Source organism: Felis catus, chromosome E1 (assembly GCF_018350175.1).
Source record: "Felis catus isolate Fca126 chromosome E1, F.catus_Fca126_mat1.0, whole genome shotgun sequence".
In the NCBI taxonomy this organism is placed as follows: domain Eukaryota; kingdom Metazoa; phylum Chordata; class Mammalia; order Carnivora; family Felidae; genus Felis; species Felis catus.
The window spans coordinates 56,665,733-56,684,009 of record NC_058381.1 but is presented as its reverse complement, the minus strand read 5'-3'; the positions used below and the strand labels follow the sequence as shown (position 1 = coordinate 56,684,009).

The window sequence follows — 18,277 nt, the reverse complement described above, 5'->3', positions numbered from 1 at the left end:
TCTTTTGACCCGAGGGGCTCTAGCAGAGTGAAAGCTGGAACTTTATTTTGGGGTGCGGGGCCAGCCACGAGCTCAGGGGCGGGGCCTCGGCCTAAAGGGATGGCGGAAAACTTGTGGGGGATTTGCTTGGGCCAGAAACCAGGTTTGGGGTCCCAGGGGGTCCCTTGAGAGGGCCGGGTTAAATGCCTGGAGCCCAGGGGCGGTGAGGGTCTGGCTGCCCCTGGCAGAGACGATGGGGGGAAGGCACAGCCCTCGTCCACTCACTGGGCCCCACCCACAGCCCTGACCCCACGTCAAGGAGCCATGTGGGAAGTGAAGAGAGGACCCGGGGGGTCCCAGGCCAGGGGTGGGGGGCACAGGGGCTGAGCTAGGAGGTAGCCTCTGCTCTTTCCTGATCCCAGCTACCCCTCATTCCGGGGCAGAGGATGAGAAAGGGGCTCCGTGAGGCTGGGGAGGGTAAGGGCCTTCGGAGCACCAGGCCCAGCCCACGGGGACAACGATGCTGCCTGCCCAGAGGGCCCCCCGTTGATTCCCGAGAATGAAGGAGTCGCTGAGGTGGGTCGCAGGACACCTCCTGCTGTCCCCGGTTATCGACCACTCCCCACCTCTGGCACAATTTGGAATGTGGGCCGGGGAGAGGGGTGGTCCAGAGAGCCTCACAAGGATAGGCTGGGAAGTGTATCACCGAAGCTTGCTGGGCAGCTGGGTTGGGGAGAGAACGGGAAATTGGGGCTGGGTAGGAGCCCCCAGGTTGGGGGGCGGGGTGGGGAGCAGTGACTTCAGGAGCCGCTGTTCCTACGCCGGGAGGCATGGTCCCACATGGAGCGCTGCAGCTCATTGAAGGTGAGCGAGCCCAGGGTGATGGCGCATGGGCCCACGAGGCGGAAGCCGAATTTCTGGTAGAAGGGCACCAGCGCATCCTCACACATGAGCACGGCCCGGCGCACTGCTGGCTGCCTCCCCAGGTGGTGCAGGAACCGCCACATCAGGATGGAGCCCTTGCCTTGTCCCCGGAAAGTGTGGTGCACGGCCAGGGCGCGTAGGTGGGCGGTGTGGCCCCCGGGCCGGTGCAGCGTCATCGACTCCTGGGAACGGGCAAGGAATGTGAGTCCAGGGCATCTCCGTCGATAACCTGCCTCCCCAGAAGCCCCACTGGCCGAGCAAGCGTCTCTCGAGTGCGTCCAATCGGGGCTCCATTCCTACCCAAGGAGGGCCCCAAACTGGGAGCCGTACCCTCCAAAGAGGTGGGTCCTTTTGACCCAGGAGAGGCCCAGAGGAAGAAATCACAGCCCAGGGGCGCCTGCCCTCACCTGAGTGAGTCTCTCCTGGTCCCAAAGCGAGCCGATGATGAAAGCCACAAGGCGGCCCTCCTGGAACCAGCCCATGGACAGCTCTGGACACAGGGTCAGAAAGTGCTTGATCTCCTCCAGATACAAGGGGCAGATGCCCAGGACAGAGATGAAGGCTGCAAGGGGAGGTACGGCGTGTGACTCAGCGGTCACCGTGCCACATGCCACTGGCCACCGAGCATCTGCTCAGAAGCCCAGGTGTGCGTTCCCACTCCCCACCCCTCCCCCATAGGAAAGCGGGATTCGGGGCCCTTCCCGTCCCCACGCGCACGCACACACACACACACACACACACACTCGATCTGATACTCTGGGGGTCCAGCCACCGAAGACAGGGGCTCCTCCCCATGGACAGACGCGTCAGCGTCCAGATCCTGTGCGGGGCCCACTCACCTTCACGCTCAATCTCAAACACGCTGGCAGCATCCTCCGGGGTGAGGCAGCGGAACTCGTTGGCGGGAAGCGTATGACGCCGCTGGTGGCCTGGGGCCTTTGGGGTCTCCGGCTGCAGCTGTGAGGCCTCGGGCTCCAGCGGGTACGTGCTCTGTGTGGACATCCTGGATGCTGGTGCGTCCCCGGGTGCCCCAGCTTCAGAAGTGGCCTTGGTGGCCGGAAAGGGTCCTGCGGCACCTATCGGGGAGGAGCGAGGGTCAGGGGTACGGTCCTCCTCTCCGATAGGGGCGGGCCAGGGTGACGGCGCGTCTTGCCTCTTGTGGCCGGACCTGGGGTCAGGTGAGTCCCAAAGCAGACCTGGGGGCCGTAAACATGGGTGCCCTGTCCCCCCCCTTTCCGTCTCAGACAGAAGTACCCGCGGAACAGCCCTTCCACACCTCCAGATCTGGCCTCACTGCCCTCCAGGGACACCCAGGTCTCAGGAGGCGGTGGGAAGGGTGGGCAGGGCTCTGTGGAGCCTGGGGAGGGGTGGCCACCGACCACTTCTGACACAGTTGGTCTTATCTGCCCAGAAGGAGACTTTCTGGTCCTTTGGGTGAAAGATACCGTGCCTCCAGCTTTCTAGGCGGGTTCGGCCCTTGGCCCTGGAGCAAAAGGCCCTTAACCAAAGCGGGTTCTCAGGGAACCTTCACATTTACTCAGATGGCCTCAGACTGGACCGTGCACGCATGCGGAAGGCATCAGGAGTGCAGGGGTAGTCTGAGGGAGAAGGGAGCGGGCCTGGGGAGCAGCGAGACCCCTCCCGCCCTGCCCCTGGCTCAGCCGCTGTGCCCCTGCGGCGCTGTGTCTCTCCCAAAATACCCTGGGGATTCTTAGAGGAGGCCATCCTTCCCTTAAAAAGCCCATGGTCTCCATACGTGCCTTGCCACACTGCCCCCCCCCCCCCCCCTGCCCCGGCCCCTGCTACTTTTTCTCCCTACATCCAGAAGCCCCAGACAGGGTAGCTCCTGTTCCTGAAGGCTGGGAGCCAGGAGCAGGGGTCCCACTTACCAGCACCCTCAGCAGGGGCCCAGTGTTCCCACCACAGAGCCGATCACCCCGGAGGTGGTCCGCAGGCACAGGAGCGGGGGCGGGGGGGAAATCTGGGACGCCCCCTCCGTGCGCAGCTCGCCTGTTGCAGCAGGCGTCACTGGGGAACATGGGATGTTCTCACCGATTTATAATCCCTGCCCCGCCTCCTTGTCACACCAGCAGGACAAAGCCAGCAGGGCTGTGCGGCTCCGTGCCCTGTCTCTGCCTGTCAGACATCAGCACGACATACTGGATGCACAAGGGATTACAGTGATTGATGAAGGCCCCAGAGAGGGGCGGGGAGAGCACAGGGCTAAAACCTCAGGGGTCCAGCTCTAATCCCGGCCCTGGCTCTGCCTGGCTGGGACAGGCATTCACCCTTTGTGCTCTGGAGGCTTGGGCAAGCCCACCCCTGAGGGTCCTTTCAGCTTCTGCAGGCTGGGAGTGCTACCCTTTGTGGCGTCTACTGTGTGCTGGGCCTCGGGTACGAGCGTCCTTTAATCCACATGACAGGCCTGCCCAGTATTAGCCCCATTTTATAGAGAAGGGAACAGAGGCTCAGAGAGGCTGAAGAACCTCCCAGCAAGTCGTCGAGGCCAGAAAGGCAACCCCGGGCTGTCCCCCTGTGTCACGCAATTACAGGGTGTGTTGATTTTCCACATGACAGATCCGCGCCTTCGCACTCCTACTGACCATCAATCAGACTGTGTCCTCAGGTCAGGGTCTGCCAAAGCGAGGTGTCCCATTGGCCTTGGCAGGAAATGCCCTGGTCTCAGTGAGCCTGGAGAGGCAGGCAGGGCTGGAGGCAGCCGTATTCAGACCTTGCCGGGTAGACGGAGACAAGCCACTGATCACCAGACACACCCCTCTACGTCCTGCCCTCATAAATTACCCCCTCCACGTATGTAACCAGCCTACCTCTTTCCAGAGCACTCCGAGGAAAAGACCCAGGTCCAGAAGTAAGAGTCAAAGCCCCACGCTCACCGCTCGCTCATCGCCTGTCACAAAAACCAGCCTCAACAAGCAAGAGGTCCTTAGTGACTCATGCCCCCCTGCCATCACCCTGGTGATGCCCTGTCTACCCGCCGCAGAGGGAGGGCCTGCTCTTGCCATGGTCCCGGAGCTCTGCCTACGTGGCTCTGACATCGGGGTCCCCAGACCAGCCCAGATGCCCCCCGCACCCACGCTCCTATCTGTGGGATCCCTTCCTCCCAGGGCCTCTCTGCTGTGTGAGGCCCAGCAGAACCCCCAGAGCTTAACGTGCCCCCCACCCCAACTGCTACCAGGCACTTCCCGTCTTTCCCCTTCTGGGGGCCCACGACAGACCTCTCGGGACCGCCCAGAAGACCTCCTCACGCTTGGCTTTCGGGCCTGGTTGGGAAGACAGGTCCAGGACCGGGGCTGGGCACCTCAACCTCCAACCTCAAGGTCTCAGGAAAGGTCTTCTCTGTCCTTCTTAGACCCTGTGGCTCCACTGCGCCCCCTTATGCCCATCGCCACCGCCCAGAGCCGCCAGAGAAGAGCAGGCTATCGAATCTGCCTCTCTTCTGATTGACCACTGTATGGCCCTATTCTTTCTGGAAAACACCTCTAGATACATGGAACCTCAGAGACGAAGATAGGACATCATTATACTAAACGTGGCTGAGCTGGGGGACCCGATCCCCCAAGGGGGCAGGGGAGGGAAAGGGAGGGTGAGCTGTCCCCATCAACTGGAGAACCTGACAGTATGCCATCAGCGATGAGAGGGAAAGAGATGGGTGACGGACACACGGGGGTGACGGAGACAGAGAAGGACGCCTCTGTAGTGAAATTAAGAGAAAGGTCAAGAGTGACTGCATTTGTCTCTAGTCCCAGCCTTGCTGAGTGATGATCTCTGGAGACCTGTCGGAACACCAACCGCTTCCGGACCTCGGGGTGTCCTTCCCCACGAGGAGCTGTCATCAAATTCATCTGACCAACAGAGTGGCCTCAAGGGATGTACCTTGTGAATAAGGGTGGCAGATTTGGCAAATAAAATGCAGGAAGCCCTGTGAAATTCAAATTTCAGGCAAACAACTTTTTTTTTTTTAGGATTTTATTGTTGTTTTTATTTTTACTTTTTTTCGGTGCAAAAAGGTGATTTTGTCACAGCATGGGGACAGGACCCCGTGGGCAGAAAGAGCTGCCTAAAGATGTTACTTTTAGCTAATCTCTACACCCAAACCTAGGGCTCGAACTCACAACCCTGAGATGAAGAGTCGCGCATTCCACTGACTGAGACAGCCAGGTGCCCCACAAATAACTTATTTTTAAGTTTATTTATTTATTTTGAGAGAGAGAGAGAGAGAAAGGACCAGCAGGGGAGGGGCAGAGAGGGGGGAGGCAGAGGATCCAAAGCAGGCTCTGTGTTACAGCAGAGAGCCCCGCACAGGGCCGAACTCATGGGAGATCATGACCTGAGCCAAAGTCGGACACTTAACCAACTGAGCCCCCCCAGGCGCCCCATCCCCACGACAAATTTTCTTAAGTATAAGTCTGTCCCCTGCAATATTTGGGACACACTTACACAAAAAAAATGTTGATCCAAAATTCTGATTCCCACCTGAAACTCATGCGACGTTTAGGTCAACTCTATTCAAAGTTAAAAATAGATTTTTTTTTAAATGCTGATTTTATTGGGCATCCTGTGTTTTATCTGGCTACATTGTCTGTGAGGTCTGAGAAAGGGAGTGGTCAGCACAGGCCGGGGAAGGGGCAGTGAGGGAACCAGGAAGAATTGCGTGCCTGCACCGGGGCACAGGGAAGAAGGTGTCCGAGCCTCGGGCAGGGCTGAAGTCCTTGTGTACATCATGGCATCATGGTGTGATGTCGCTAGCCATTACTGTGACCGATCCCACTCCCCCGGCTTCAAAGCAGGGCTCCCGTGCCTGGCTGCACCCTGAAATCATCTGGGAGCTTTAAAAAATTCCAAGCACTGTGTCACCTCCCCAGAGATTCTCATTTTAAGTTCTGGGGTAGGGCCTCGGGAGCATAGCTCCTCCCCCAGGGGCTTCCTCTGTGCAGCCGGGCCTGAGAACCACTGTTCAAAGTACACATTCTCCAAGGGACGCCCGTCTGGCTCCGTCAGCAGAGCATGTGACTCTGGGTCTGTGGGTCATGAGTTCGGGCCCCGCGTGTGGTGAGTTTATTTAAAAAAAAAAAAAAAAAAAAAAAGGTGCATGTTCTCCGAGCTGTAGGTTGGCATCCTGTTTGTGTGCCTTGTGGGGAGAGAGAGTGTGCCTACCTAGCCATGTGCCCAGAGCAGGGGTTCAAACTTTTGCACCCCTTTGCAAGTGGAGTCTTGGGCAGAGGTCAAGTGTGTAAAACAGATCAAGAGTCCCCACACCCCCCACCCCGACCCTCCCGCAACAGGCCAGACCTGCTGTGATTTCCATGAGGGCCCTGCCGAGATGAGACTGGTCCCAGTAGGGACCCCCTAAGAGAAATGGACTCCCTTCAGAAGCTCAGACTCACCTTAGAGTGCCCTCTGCCCTGAATGCCCCCCCCACCTCCCTGCATGTTCTGAGGCTCTGTCCAGGCTCAGGGGGCAAGAGAAGAGGGCCATCTATGTGACAGGCATCACAGAGGACATCACAGGCTCTCCAACAGCAGAACCAGAGGTGAGCTGCGTATCTGATGGAGTCAGTGTGACCCAGTGTCCTGTGTGGGGACCACTGGCTCAGGGTGCTTCTTTTTAGATCCCCTATTGATATAATTTTGCTCTTTTTTTTTTTTAATGTCTATTTTTGAGGCGCGGGGGGGGGGAGGGACAGAGAAAGAGAAGGAGACACAGAATCTGAAGCAGACGCCAGGCTCTGAGCTGTCAGCACAGAACCCAACACAGGGCTTGAACCCACGAACCAGGAGCTCATGACCTGAGCCGAAGTCGGACGCTTAACTGACTGGACCGCCCAGGCGCCCTGGTATAATTTTGCCCTTTGCCAGTCTTCTCGCATTGAGAAGCACCAGCTCCCTTGAAAGGGTCCTGTAACCACTGCTCCCCAGTTCTGACTCTGCCCGTTGGCCTCCAAACCACACTCCTTCTCACTGGATGTCTCCCCCTTAGGGGTGCCGCCCTCACTCCCTCCGGTCTGGTCTCCCAGTCCACCAGACGGGTCTATGTACATGTGAATGGCAGTTATGGGCTGGGCTCCGGTTCTCTCCCACACGGTTCTTTGGTCCCAAGCAAACCGTGGGCAATGGCTTGGCTTCCTGCTTTAGGGCTCCAGAACATTCTATGATAGTTTGGAGCAAGGCTGTTCAGGGCCCATAGAGACACCCCCCACCCCCCCACCCCCACACAAGGGTCATGTTACCTAACTCCTCACCTGTCTCAGCCTCACCTCTGACCCAGCTGAGCCCCTATCCCACTAACGATCTGAAGCGGCAAGGATGACGGGTACAGATGTGGCCATACTCGTGATGGAGTAGACGACGGAGGTCTGGGTACTGAAAGAGTGTTCTGAGGGGCTGCGTGTTGGCTAAGGAACGTCCACTCTTTGGGAGGAAGGAGACATTAGCAGGAAGAAAGGAAAAGGATAAAGACATTTCCCAGAGTCCCAGCCATGGGGCAGTCAGCAACGTCAAGTGCAGCCAGAATAGAGAGAGATCTCAGATGCTCTTATCACAGAGGCCCCTGGGGGCCTTGAAGTCTTTCAGAAGAGAGGGGTGGGGAGGTGTGAGGGCAGAGGCAGGGGAGTGGCCTCATGGTGGCAAAGCAGAGGTCACAGCAGGGCAGAGGCCACCTGTTAAAGACACACTGACCCGGGGCGCCTGGTGACTCATTTGGTTAAGCGTCTGACTCTTGATTTTGGCTCAGGTCATGATCTCATGGTTCGTGAGTTCAAGCCCAGAATTAGTCTCTGTGCTGATAGTGCAGAGCCTGCTTGGGATTCTCTCTCTCCCTCCCTCCCTCTCTCTCTCTCTCTCTCTCTCTCTCTCTGCCCCTCCCCTGCTTGTTCTCTCTCTCTCTCTCTCTCTCTCTCTCTCTCTCTCTCTCAAAAATAAAATAAACATTAAAAAATTTTTAATTAAAAAATAAATAAAATAAATAAAAATTAAAGACACACGGACCCATTGGCAAGACTTCCCCCACCCCCTATCTTATCCCTCCACCCCCCTCTCCCCTCACCAGCACCATCACCTGCAATGACTCTGACGCACCCACAGAGCCTGGCACAGTGTGGCAGCGAGCATCCACCTGGGCCCAGGTGAGTGACGCCCTCACTCCCAGGACCTCTGGGAACTTCCCACACGGGGCTGCACCTGCTCCTCCCTCCTCTCCTCAATGTGATAATGGCCCGGTTCCCACTACAGGGCCCGGGGGAGTCCACCTGGGGGAGACTGCGAAGTGGGCCCCTTGAGAGACAGGGCCCAGAGACACTCTGATGATGTCTCTGAGACCCCAATTTTCCATGCAAAGCAACGGAAAGGCCCTAAGGGGCAGGGAAGGCAGCCCTGTTAGGTCATCTGTGCAACCAGTTGCATTTATTATTATTATTATTATTATTATTATTATTAACATTTATTTATTTTTGAGAGAGAGACAGCAAGTGAGGGAGAGGCAGAGAGAGAGGGGCAGACAGAGGATCCCAAGCAGCCTCCATGCTGTCAGCGCAGAGCCCGACGTGGGGCTCGAACTCATGAACCACGAGATCATGACCTGAGCCGAAACCAAAAGTTGGACGCTTAACCGACTGAGCCACCCAGATGCCCCACTGGTTGCGATTATTTGGTGGTTTTGAGGGCGGCTTGTTTCTCTTAACTCCTTCCCTGGACTTCAGATCCGCCCTGCACGCCTTGCACTGAGCACATTTTGCCTAGTTTACCTTTTCAAACTTAGTCTGTTATGTGCAGGCTCCCCGGGAAACAGAAACCGAGATAGAGGATTGCACGCAGCAGTCTCGCTGGGGAGAGCTCTCGGGGGGGCCGACCCTGTCAGGGAGCAGGGGAAGCAGCCCTGGGTGGAGGGAGAGGTCCGTCATGTTGATGTCATTGCCACAGAGGCCTCAGCCCATCTCGTGGGAGCTCAGGAGCCAGGAAGCCCTTCAGAGACACCCAGATTGAATGAAGCAGGGGGCAGGCCTCTTTGCCCTGCATTGACCTTGGTTGAGGAAGCTTCCTGAACTGAGAGCAGCCCTGCCAGCCAGGGGGCGGGTGCTCTTGGATCATTCTTTTTAAGCTGCCAAGAGCCGCCCTGGCGGTGTGTTAGCACCAACTTCCGGGGTCCTTGCCAGGGTGATAAATCCTGCTGTGGGGAGAAGTGTTCCCAGAACTACGCACTCACCTTATGCAGCTTGATGTTCTGCCCCTCTTGGCCCCGTGTCCTTGACTCCAGTCGCACGTTCTCCCAGCTTCTGTCGGTACCAGCGGCTGGCACCTGCAGGCCCTTCCAGGTAGAGCCTTTCTCTTCCCTTAGGTGGCCCAGCACGTCACCAGCCGGGTTATGCTGTGATTGAGACCCAGCTATTGATCTGGTCCAAACAGAGGAGATAGAGTAGACCCTTGGGGTCCGGGGGTGGGGGAGGGTTGGCGCTTGTCTTACCAGGAAGAGTCTTGTCTTCCGGCAAAGAGAAAGCAATAATCTGTCATGGGCGGGAGGGGGGCCACACCTGTGAGGGCCCAGAAGGCTCAAGGAGATGTTCTCAAGGCTTTGAGATTTTCGAGCACAGCAATCCCGATATCCCCAGGTGTCTCAGAGTCCCCCTTCTTCCTCCTTGGCATAGCTGACTCACCAAGTTTGGGAATTCAACCTCCTCTGGGGTTCTGCTGGCCCGATTAAGTCCAGAACCCAATCCCCTACTTTTCTCTGTTCCCTAACTTCGGGAGGTGCGTTTCCACCCAGGAGACCCTCTGGCTTATATACTGAGCTTTGAATTGGTGACCCATCACCCGTAGCTTTTCACTGTCTCTAGTGCGACTGCCCCCAGCAATAGTCATGAGATGCCGTAGTCCTCATGATGACCACTCTCCCGTGCCTTGCAAATGCCGGAGATTTTCTTCCTTTTTTTTTTTTAACCGCATTTCCTTCTGACTGCTGATGGAGCTCCTCATTAGTAGGCGGATGATCCAGCTGTAGAATCCCATTCATTTTTAAAAATTTTTATTTGCTTATTATTTCTTTATTTTTTAAAAGATTTAATGTTTGTTTTTCAGAGACCGATCATGAGTGGGGGGCGGGGGGCAGGGGGAGAGGGAGACACAGAATCCAAAGCAGGCTCCAGGCTCTGAGCTGCCAGCACAGAGCCCGACTCGAGGCCCGAACTCATGAACTGCAAGATTATGACCTGAGCCAAAGTCAGACACTTAACCGACTGAGCCACCCAGGCGCTCCTATTTATTTGTTTTTGAGAGAGACAGAGAGGGCAAGAGGAGAAGGGGCAGAGAGAGAGAGGGAGAGAGAGAAAATCCCAAGCTACTCCACACTGTCAGCGAGAAGCCCAAGGTGGGGCTCGAACTCACAGATCATGATTTCATGAGATCATGACCTGAGCCGAAACCAAGAGTCGGACGCTCAACCGACTGAGCCACCCAGGAGCCCCTCTGGAATCCCTTTCAGGGTCTGTTCCCTAGGACCACACTTGGCACCAATTACGGGTCAGATTGCCCAGGAAACAGACTTAAAGACTCTGAGGATGTTTACTGGGAGTGTCCTCAGGGAGCAAGGGCAGCAGAAGTGGGCAGAGGGAGAAGTTTAACCTTGATGAGGAAGTTCTAGGAGAGACCTCAGCTGAGCCCAGGAGAAGCTCCGAAGTCGGGGTGGCCCTTCCCAGGTGTCCTGAATGGAGGTGAAAGGCCAGGCTTTGTTCCTCCTTCAGGACAGTCATCGGATGGCTGAGGCACCTTCTTGTGGCCGAGGGCAACCCTTGGAAAGGTACCCCAGCCGTGATCCTCAGCGACCAGTGCCTGGCAGTGGGGGAAGGGTTTCTTGGGATCTGAAGGTGGATTCGGGCTACACACCACTGTATCCGCTGACGCCCATCTCCCCAACAGGCTTTATGAACCCCTGGAAAACAGAGCCCGGGGTGAGAGTGGAAGTGTGTCCCCCAGAGTAGGTGTCTATCAACAGGTGTTGATTCTTCCGTTGAGGAGGATGGCATTTAGCTTCTTGACTTCCTGTGGATTTATTTTGAAGCCTCATTTGCATAGATAGGCTGGTTTCACTGCAGGGCTGAGTGGAGCCCCGTCCTTACTGGGGGTTCAATATCTGACATAGTACACAGGGCAGTTTCCTCAGGAACCTTCCAGACCTTTCTGGAACGGAGGTGTCAAAGGCGGGGAGGGATCGCCATCTCCTGGAGAAAGAAGGGACCTACGGCTCCCTGAACATCTGGAGCCCTGCTTGCCCAACAGAAAGGTCATGTGAGCCTCATAGGTGACTTTCATTTTGTCATAGCCACATGAAGCAGCCACAAGAAACAGGTGAGCTGGATTTTAATAATATATTTTATTTGACTCAACACAGATACAATATTGTCATTTCAACCAGTAATCGATATAAACTTAGTGAGATATTTTGGATTTTTTTTTTTTTTTTTTTTTTTTTTTGGCAAACAAGTCTTCAAAATTCAGTGTATATTTTACACTTACTGCGCATGCCAGTTCAGACTAGCCTCATTTCAAGGGCTCCAGAGCTACACGTGGTTAGGGGTTACCGCAAAAGCCAGCACAGATCTAGAGGCTGAAGTCCGAGGAGAGAACAAGGGTATGTGTGTGTTTGTGTGTGCACGCATGTGGGGTGGGTGTGCATCCGTGCGGTGTTTGTGAATGTTCCTCTCCATATATAGGAAGCGAGAGCAGGGCACTTGAAGAAAAACAGGTGTCAGGTCCCAGAGACCCGATGACACATTTAGAGCCGTTGGAGGAGGTTGGCTGGTTCTGTTCAATCACTCAACAAAAATCTTTGGAGCACCGGGTGCCTGGGTGGCTCAGTTGGTTGAGCGTCCGACTCTTGGTTTCGGCTCAGGTGATGGTCTCGCGGTTCCTGGGTTCGAGCCCCACTGTCAGGCTCCACGCTGATGGTGAGGGTGATGGGATTCTGTCTGTCTTTCTGCCCCTGCCCTGCTTTCTCTCTCAATCTCAATCTCAAAATAAATAAATAAACTTAAAAAAAAAAAAACAAAAAAACCTTTGGAGCACCTTTTTTTTTTTTTTTTTAGTCTTTTTTTTTAATTTTTTTTTTTAACATTTTATTTATTTTTGAGACAGGGAAAGACAGAGCATGAACAGGGGAGGGTCAGAGAGAGGGAGGCACAGAATCGGAAACAGCCTCCAGGCTCTGAACTGTCAGCACAGAGCCCGATGCAGGGCTCGAACTCACGGACCGTGAGATCATGACCTGAGCCGAAGTCGGCCGCTTAACCGACTGAGCCACCTGGGCGCCCCGAGGAGCACCTTCTATGCGTCAGACCCGTGCTGGATGCTGGCGTACAAAGATGAAGAAGGGCACAAGAGAGGTGAATAAACACAATCACACGGGTGTCACCAGGTAAGGTGGGGGGGGGGGGGAATGGCGGGGGAATGGGCGCTTCGAGGGCTTCTTAGATAAGAAGGCACAATCTGGGTTTTGTGAGATGGAAAGGAGTTCTTTAGGTAAAAACAGGAGTTGAAGTTGAGGCATAAAAACTTCCAGGCAGATGGTGAACAAGCAAAAAGTCACCAGGGACCAACACTTGGGGTCCTGGAGGAGGCAGCCCAGGCTGGAGCACGGAGCATGTGCGTGGGGCGGACAGCTGGAAGACAGGGTTAGAGGTAGGTAGAGGGAATCGATTCCAGAAGGGTTACCTGGTGGGCCAGGAGAGCCACAGAGAGATGTGAAGCCGAGAAGTCGGATGATCGTGTCTGCATTTTCCAGGTCCCTGGGGACAAGGTGGCAGATAGTTTAGGCAGCACGGTGAAGGGGTGTATGGGGGCGGAGTACGGGCTGGGGGAGGGGCATGGGACGGAGGCTATAGCAACAGCGTGGGCAAGCGATGGGGATGAACTAACACCAGCAGGTAACCGTCTATCAGGCTGGAACACTGGACAGGCCCTATGCAATATATTCACCATGTCAGTTAGATTCTCAATAACCCTAAGAAGTACGTACTATTGTTATTCCTATTTCACAGAAAGGAAACTGAGGCTCACTGAAGTGAAATGGCTTGCCCAAGGCCACGCGGTGAGTCAGTGGCAGCGCAGGCTTCAAACCCGGGTCCGTCTGATTCTGGGACCCTGCCCCTAGCCGTGGTGCCACGACACCACTCCACCTCCCCATGAAGTGGCCCCCGGGGGAGCCCCTCTGGAGCTGGGGGGTGTGGAAAGGGGGTAGAGGGGCCATGACCTGGGCTTTGATTGCATGTGGAGCTTAACGTCAATGGTTAACCCTCAGGCGGCCAGTTTGGTTCCCAGGTAGGTGATGTTGCCATCAACCTGGGTGAGGAGTCTGGGAGAAGAAATGGGTTTGGGGGAAGATGTCACTTTGTGACATTTGGCTGGTCATCCAGGAAGTACCCACGAGTGCTGAGGAGAAGGCCTTGGCCTGGCGATCTGGGACGTGGTGGTGAGGAGAGTGACATTACTGAGAGACAGCCGCCCTACTGTTCTTCAAACTGGTCTGGTGGACTTGCTGTCCTCGGCCCCCATATCGGCAGGAAGGAGGGAAACGGGGTGACTCTGCCGACCCTGGGCTCTCACGAATCACTTCACCCTTTCCCAGTTGCCCCCGGCCCAGAGCGTTTTGCTCCGTGGGTTGTAACCATTCCTCAGAGTCAGGAGTGAGAATGGCCAAGGGCCCACCCATCTGGGTCCTGATCCTGACGGCCCCGCAAGGGTGATCTTGGACAAATCCCACGGTTCTCCCAGGGCATCGATACAAAAAAAGGGTAAGGCTCCAAGGGCAAGAAGGACTCCTTTCATTCCCAAAGCCCATGACTGGGGAGTAACCCACAGCTGGAGCCTCAGGCAAGGGCATTTCTCTAGCCAGCGTCTGGGGTGTGGGAGGGCTCCCCAGGGGAGCTCCCCTCCCCCTCCACCTTCCTAGCTGAGGACCCCAGTGCTGCAGGCACCCTGGAGCCTCCAAACATGTGCTCCAGGATAGAAGTAGTTCTCTGGGCCTGTCTGGATTCACTCCTACAGGGAGGCCTGGAAAGGCCAAGCAGGCTGGGGCTCCCCGTGGAGCAGTGAGAGGCCCTGAGGCCCGTGCACACTTCTTAGCCCAGTGGCCGTGTAAGATAGGGATAAGACAGAGCCTGCTTCCCAGAGATCAGTTCAGGCTGCCTCCGGCTCTGATGCCTCCTGGGCCTGCCAGCCCTTCAGCAAGGGGAGTGGCCAGACTGGTTCAGTTTCTTGCAGGCATATTTGTAAATAAGCAAAATTCTCCCGAGAAGACTCTCTCTTCCCCAAGAAGGGCTGGGTATTAGGGCCGTGAGAGGAGGGGTTTCTCGGCTGGGGAGTGAAGGGTTTTTTTTTTTTTTTTTTTCATTCAACAATTATGGAAATAAAAACTAAGCCAGTGTTCCCATCCCAGCTCACCCCGCTCGCCAGCTTGGGTGTGCAGACTGTGGCTGGGGGCTCGGGGACCAGGAAGGAGTCAAGCTTCAGACCTTGGCTGGAGCATCTCAGGTGCGAGTGAGGTTGGGAGGAATGTCCTGAGCCTCTTCCTCTAAAAGGACTCTGATGCAGCTCAACCTGGGGGCGACAAAAAATGGCTGAGAGAACGCACGGGCAGCTACTTGGATGTATGGGACAAGGATGGGAAACTGACCAAGCAGAGGACCAGGAATCTCAGGCCTTTGACACCCCCTGATATGGTACATCATTGGGCACCAAGACTGTGCCAGGCACGGTACTAGGTACTGGGGTTACAGGCATACGCAGGACATGATCCACGTGCTCCAAAGCGGTTTTGTTAGCAAGGGAGAGATCAGCGTTTGAAATCAAGGCTCTTACCTACAACCTAGCAGCTTCCTGGGGGAGGGGGACAGCACAGGGTTGGCATGACGCTTCACAAAAGGAGGGCTCATACATCCTCTCCCACAGAGGGCTAATCTATCTACATAAAGGTGCATAATCTATCTACAGCATTTAGTATAGTACCTGCTATTAAGTTACAGCTCAGGAACTGGTAGCTATTATTAGCCATTATTACAAGAAGCCACAGAATAAACATGGCACATCTTCCTGGAGTGCCAATTTTGCTCAGTGATTAGGGAGGAAGGACATTCTTTTCATATTAAAACAAACACAGGCATAAGCTAGAGTAGAGGGCAAAACTCACTTGGATTTTTTTTTTAATTTTTTTTTTAACATTTATTTATTTTTGAGACAGAGAGAGACAGAGCACGAACGGGGGAGGGCCAGAGAGAGAGGGAGACACAGAATCCGAAACAGGCTCCAGGCTCCGAGCTGTCAGCACAGAGCCCGATGCGGGGCTCGAACTCAGGGACCGTGAGATCGTGACCTGAGCGAAGTCGGACGCTCAACCGACTGAGCCACCCAGGCGCCCCAAAACTCACTTGAATTTAAAAAAAAAATTAAGTTTATTTATTAACCTTGAGGGAGAGTGAGTGAGAGAGTGCACAAGCAGGGGAGGGGCAGAGAGAGAGGGAGAGAGACCATCCCAAGCGGTTCTCTGTGCCGTCAGCGCAGAGCCCAGTGCGGGGCTCGAACCCGGGAACCGTGAGATCATGACCTGAGCCGCGAACAAGAGTCGGCCACTTAACCGACTGAGCCACCCAGGTGGCCCGTCCCTTGAGTTTTTGACGCCAAAGATATCGAGCTCATCGTTGCCCTGCCCTGTCAGCCTACTAGCTTGCTCCCTCCCCCCATCCCTTGATAGACATAGGAACTAGAAAAGCCCTTGGTCTTGGGAGTCAGGAAACCCGGGTTCCACCTTGGCTCTGCAGGTTACTACGTTGTAACCCTAGGCACTGAATTCCTCGGGTCCTGTTTCCTCCTTGATAAAATGGGGCTCAGGACACCTATATCCAGGGTTGTGATAACAAGATAATGTATGTGAATGTGCCTGGCATAGTACCTGGTCAATAACAGGTACTCAATAAGTGTCAGGCTATCAGGGGGTAAGGGGAAAGGGCTAAAGGGGCATGGTAGGCGAGACAGAAGCCACTTACTGCTGTTAAGCCTGCCAGGTCTTTACGGGGGAGGGGGTGGGGAACTGAGTCTTTCCAGCAGTGATTCCAGATGGCCATTCATACACTGTGGTCTGCAACAGAAAGGCCAGGCTTTGTGGGTCCAGCTGTGCCCCTAAATTGTATTCTCGTTCCCCTTCAGCTCATTTGACCACAGTTTTTTTTTCCCTCTCTATCTTAGTATGCAAGTTTTCTAAGATGTGGGTCCATTGACAACGACCCCAACCCCAATATTACATCAATATTCTCGAAGCACTTTGACTCAGGACACATTATGTACTCAGGCTGCCACCTGGGCTTCATGTATGTTCTCAGGGCTTTTCCACGCGTGTCGTTCTGTATCCTTGGCGGTCTGAAAACTGCTCAAGGAACAGGGATCCTGCCTTGGTAACAGAACCCAAGTACTGTAATATGGAACCATTTTTACTAATCTGTTATTGATGGTCTTGCAGTCAAATGAGGAAAAAATCATTTTGACTGGGAAAGGGTAGGGCCCTATTCTGAGGATTCTTAATTTCCTTCTAAGAACCCATTTGGAATCTGTCCTCCGAGAATGCATCTAAATCTTTTTTTTAAGTTTATTTATTTAGGGGCGCCTGGGTGGCGCGGTCGGTGAAGCGTCCGACTTCAGCTCAGGTCACGATCTCGCGGTCCGTGAGTTCGAGCCCCGCGTCGGGCTCTGGGCTGATGGCTCGGAGCCTGGAGCCTGTTTCCGATTCTGTGTCTCCCTCTCTCTCTCTGCCCCTCCCCCGTTCATGCTCTGTTTCTCTCTGTCCTAAAAATAAATAAAAAACATTGAAAAAAAAATTTAAGTTTATTTATTTATAACTAAATAGAGAGAGAGAAAGAGAACCAGTGGGGGAGGGGCAGAGAGAGAGGGGTACAGAGGATCCGAAGTGGGCCCGGTGCTGACATCACAGAGCCCAATGCAGGGCTCGAACCCACAACCCATGAGATCATGACCTGAGCTGAAGTCAGATGCTCAACCGACTGAGCGACTCAGGCGCCCCCGGATGTATCTAAATCTTCTGGAACTTACTTACAGGACACGTTAGTATAACTACTTTTTATACTTGATTTCTTTATTTTTAAAGTTTATTTTGAGAGAGAGAGAGAACTAGAACAGGGGAGTGGAAGAGAGAGGGAGGAGAATCCCAAGCAGGCTTTGCACTGTCAGCAAAGAGCCCCACGTGGGGCTCTAACACACACTGAGAGATCATGACCTGAGCTGAAACCAAGAGTCGGACGCTCAGCTGACTGAGCCACCCAGGCGTCCCACTACTTTTTACATTTTAAAATGGCAACACGGAGCAAACCATAAGTATAACAGTTCTACCTGGCTAGAAGTTTAGTCTAGGAAGGGAGAGGTGAAATATTGTAGTAATGGTTGAGCTTTACTGACGGAAGTGTACGTCAGGCACTATTCTATTTCCTTCAATCCTCCCAACTGCCCGATGAGACACGTACTGCCGCCATCACCCCTATTTTACTGATGAGAAAATTAAGGCGAAAAACAGTTTCTCAGTTTACCTACCCGTACAAGATTAGTAAGCGGCCGTGCCAAATACTGGAATCCATGGCTCCATCCCACCCCTAACTGCCTCACTGTCCTACCTCCTGCCTTGCTCCTCATGGAGCTTTGAGCCCCTCTTGATGGGTGTAAAGCCAAACCATAGGGGCTACTAATGCTTGATGATCTTTCTGATCTTTCTCTGGACCTCCTTCACCAACCCCTTGACCGATCCCTGAGGAGTCATGACCTTCCAAGCTTTGTGTGGAATTTCACCCTAGATACACTCTATACATATCTTTTATAGCCTTGCTTACAAGCTACCTTGGAGTTGCTTTTGCAGCTATTTAATAGGTGTATGTTTTGTCTCTCCAACCAGATTGTAAACGCCTAGAGGACAGGGACGGTATCTAGCTCTTTCCCACCCCTCCCAGAGCGTAGGACTAGGGCTGGGGACGCCAAGGAGGCTCCTCAAATGTTGCTGACAGTCTCGGGACCATCCTCTCCGCCCCACCTCGGCCACTCCCCTTTTCCTCGTTGACCACTCCACTTCCTCCTCCGGGGTCCCCACCCAGTCCCGCTCCCATTACTTTCCCCCCTCTGGCCCCGCCCCTCCCTCCGGGAAATCCACCCCCTCCCCCCGCCCCGGGCAGCATCTCCAGCGTCCCCTAGCGACGAGGCAGGAGCTCCTAGCAACCGCATCTCGATTCCCAGACGACGGCGGCACGTAGGGCCACGTCAGCGCGCCGTGGCCCCGCCCCCGCGCCGGCTGGCCCCGCCTCCCCGTGCCGCGTTCGCCGCCGCCG

General features: G+C 54.8%; 1 protein-coding gene and 1 long non-coding RNA gene across 2 annotated transcripts; both read right to left on the bottom strand.

Annotated features, from left to right (window-relative positions):
- Positions 1 to 18: 18 nt before the first annotated feature.
- AANAT (aralkylamine N-acetyltransferase) lies at positions 19 to 2,953 on the bottom strand. The gene is made up of 4 exons (XM_011289442.4): positions 2,793 to 2,953; positions 1,743 to 1,979; positions 1,311 to 1,465; positions 19 to 1,085 (listed from the first exon to the last, which is right to left on the bottom strand). Exons 2-4 carry the CDS (start codon positions 1,903 to 1,905, stop codon positions 780 to 782), a joined length of 624 nt encoding a protein of 207 aa, XP_011287744.2. The 5' UTR covers positions 1,906 to 1,979; positions 2,793 to 2,953; the 3' UTR covers positions 19 to 779.
- A 9,140-nt stretch (positions 2,954 to 12,093) lies between these two features.
- On the bottom strand, positions 12,094 to 18,068 carry LOC123382039. The gene is made up of 3 exons (XR_006589812.1): positions 17,496 to 18,068; positions 14,346 to 14,501; positions 12,094 to 12,691 (listed from the first exon to the last, which is right to left on the bottom strand). It is a non-coding gene; the product is annotated as an uncharacterized LOC123382039 (long non-coding RNA).
- Between the last annotated feature and the right edge of the window lie 209 nt (positions 18,069 to 18,277).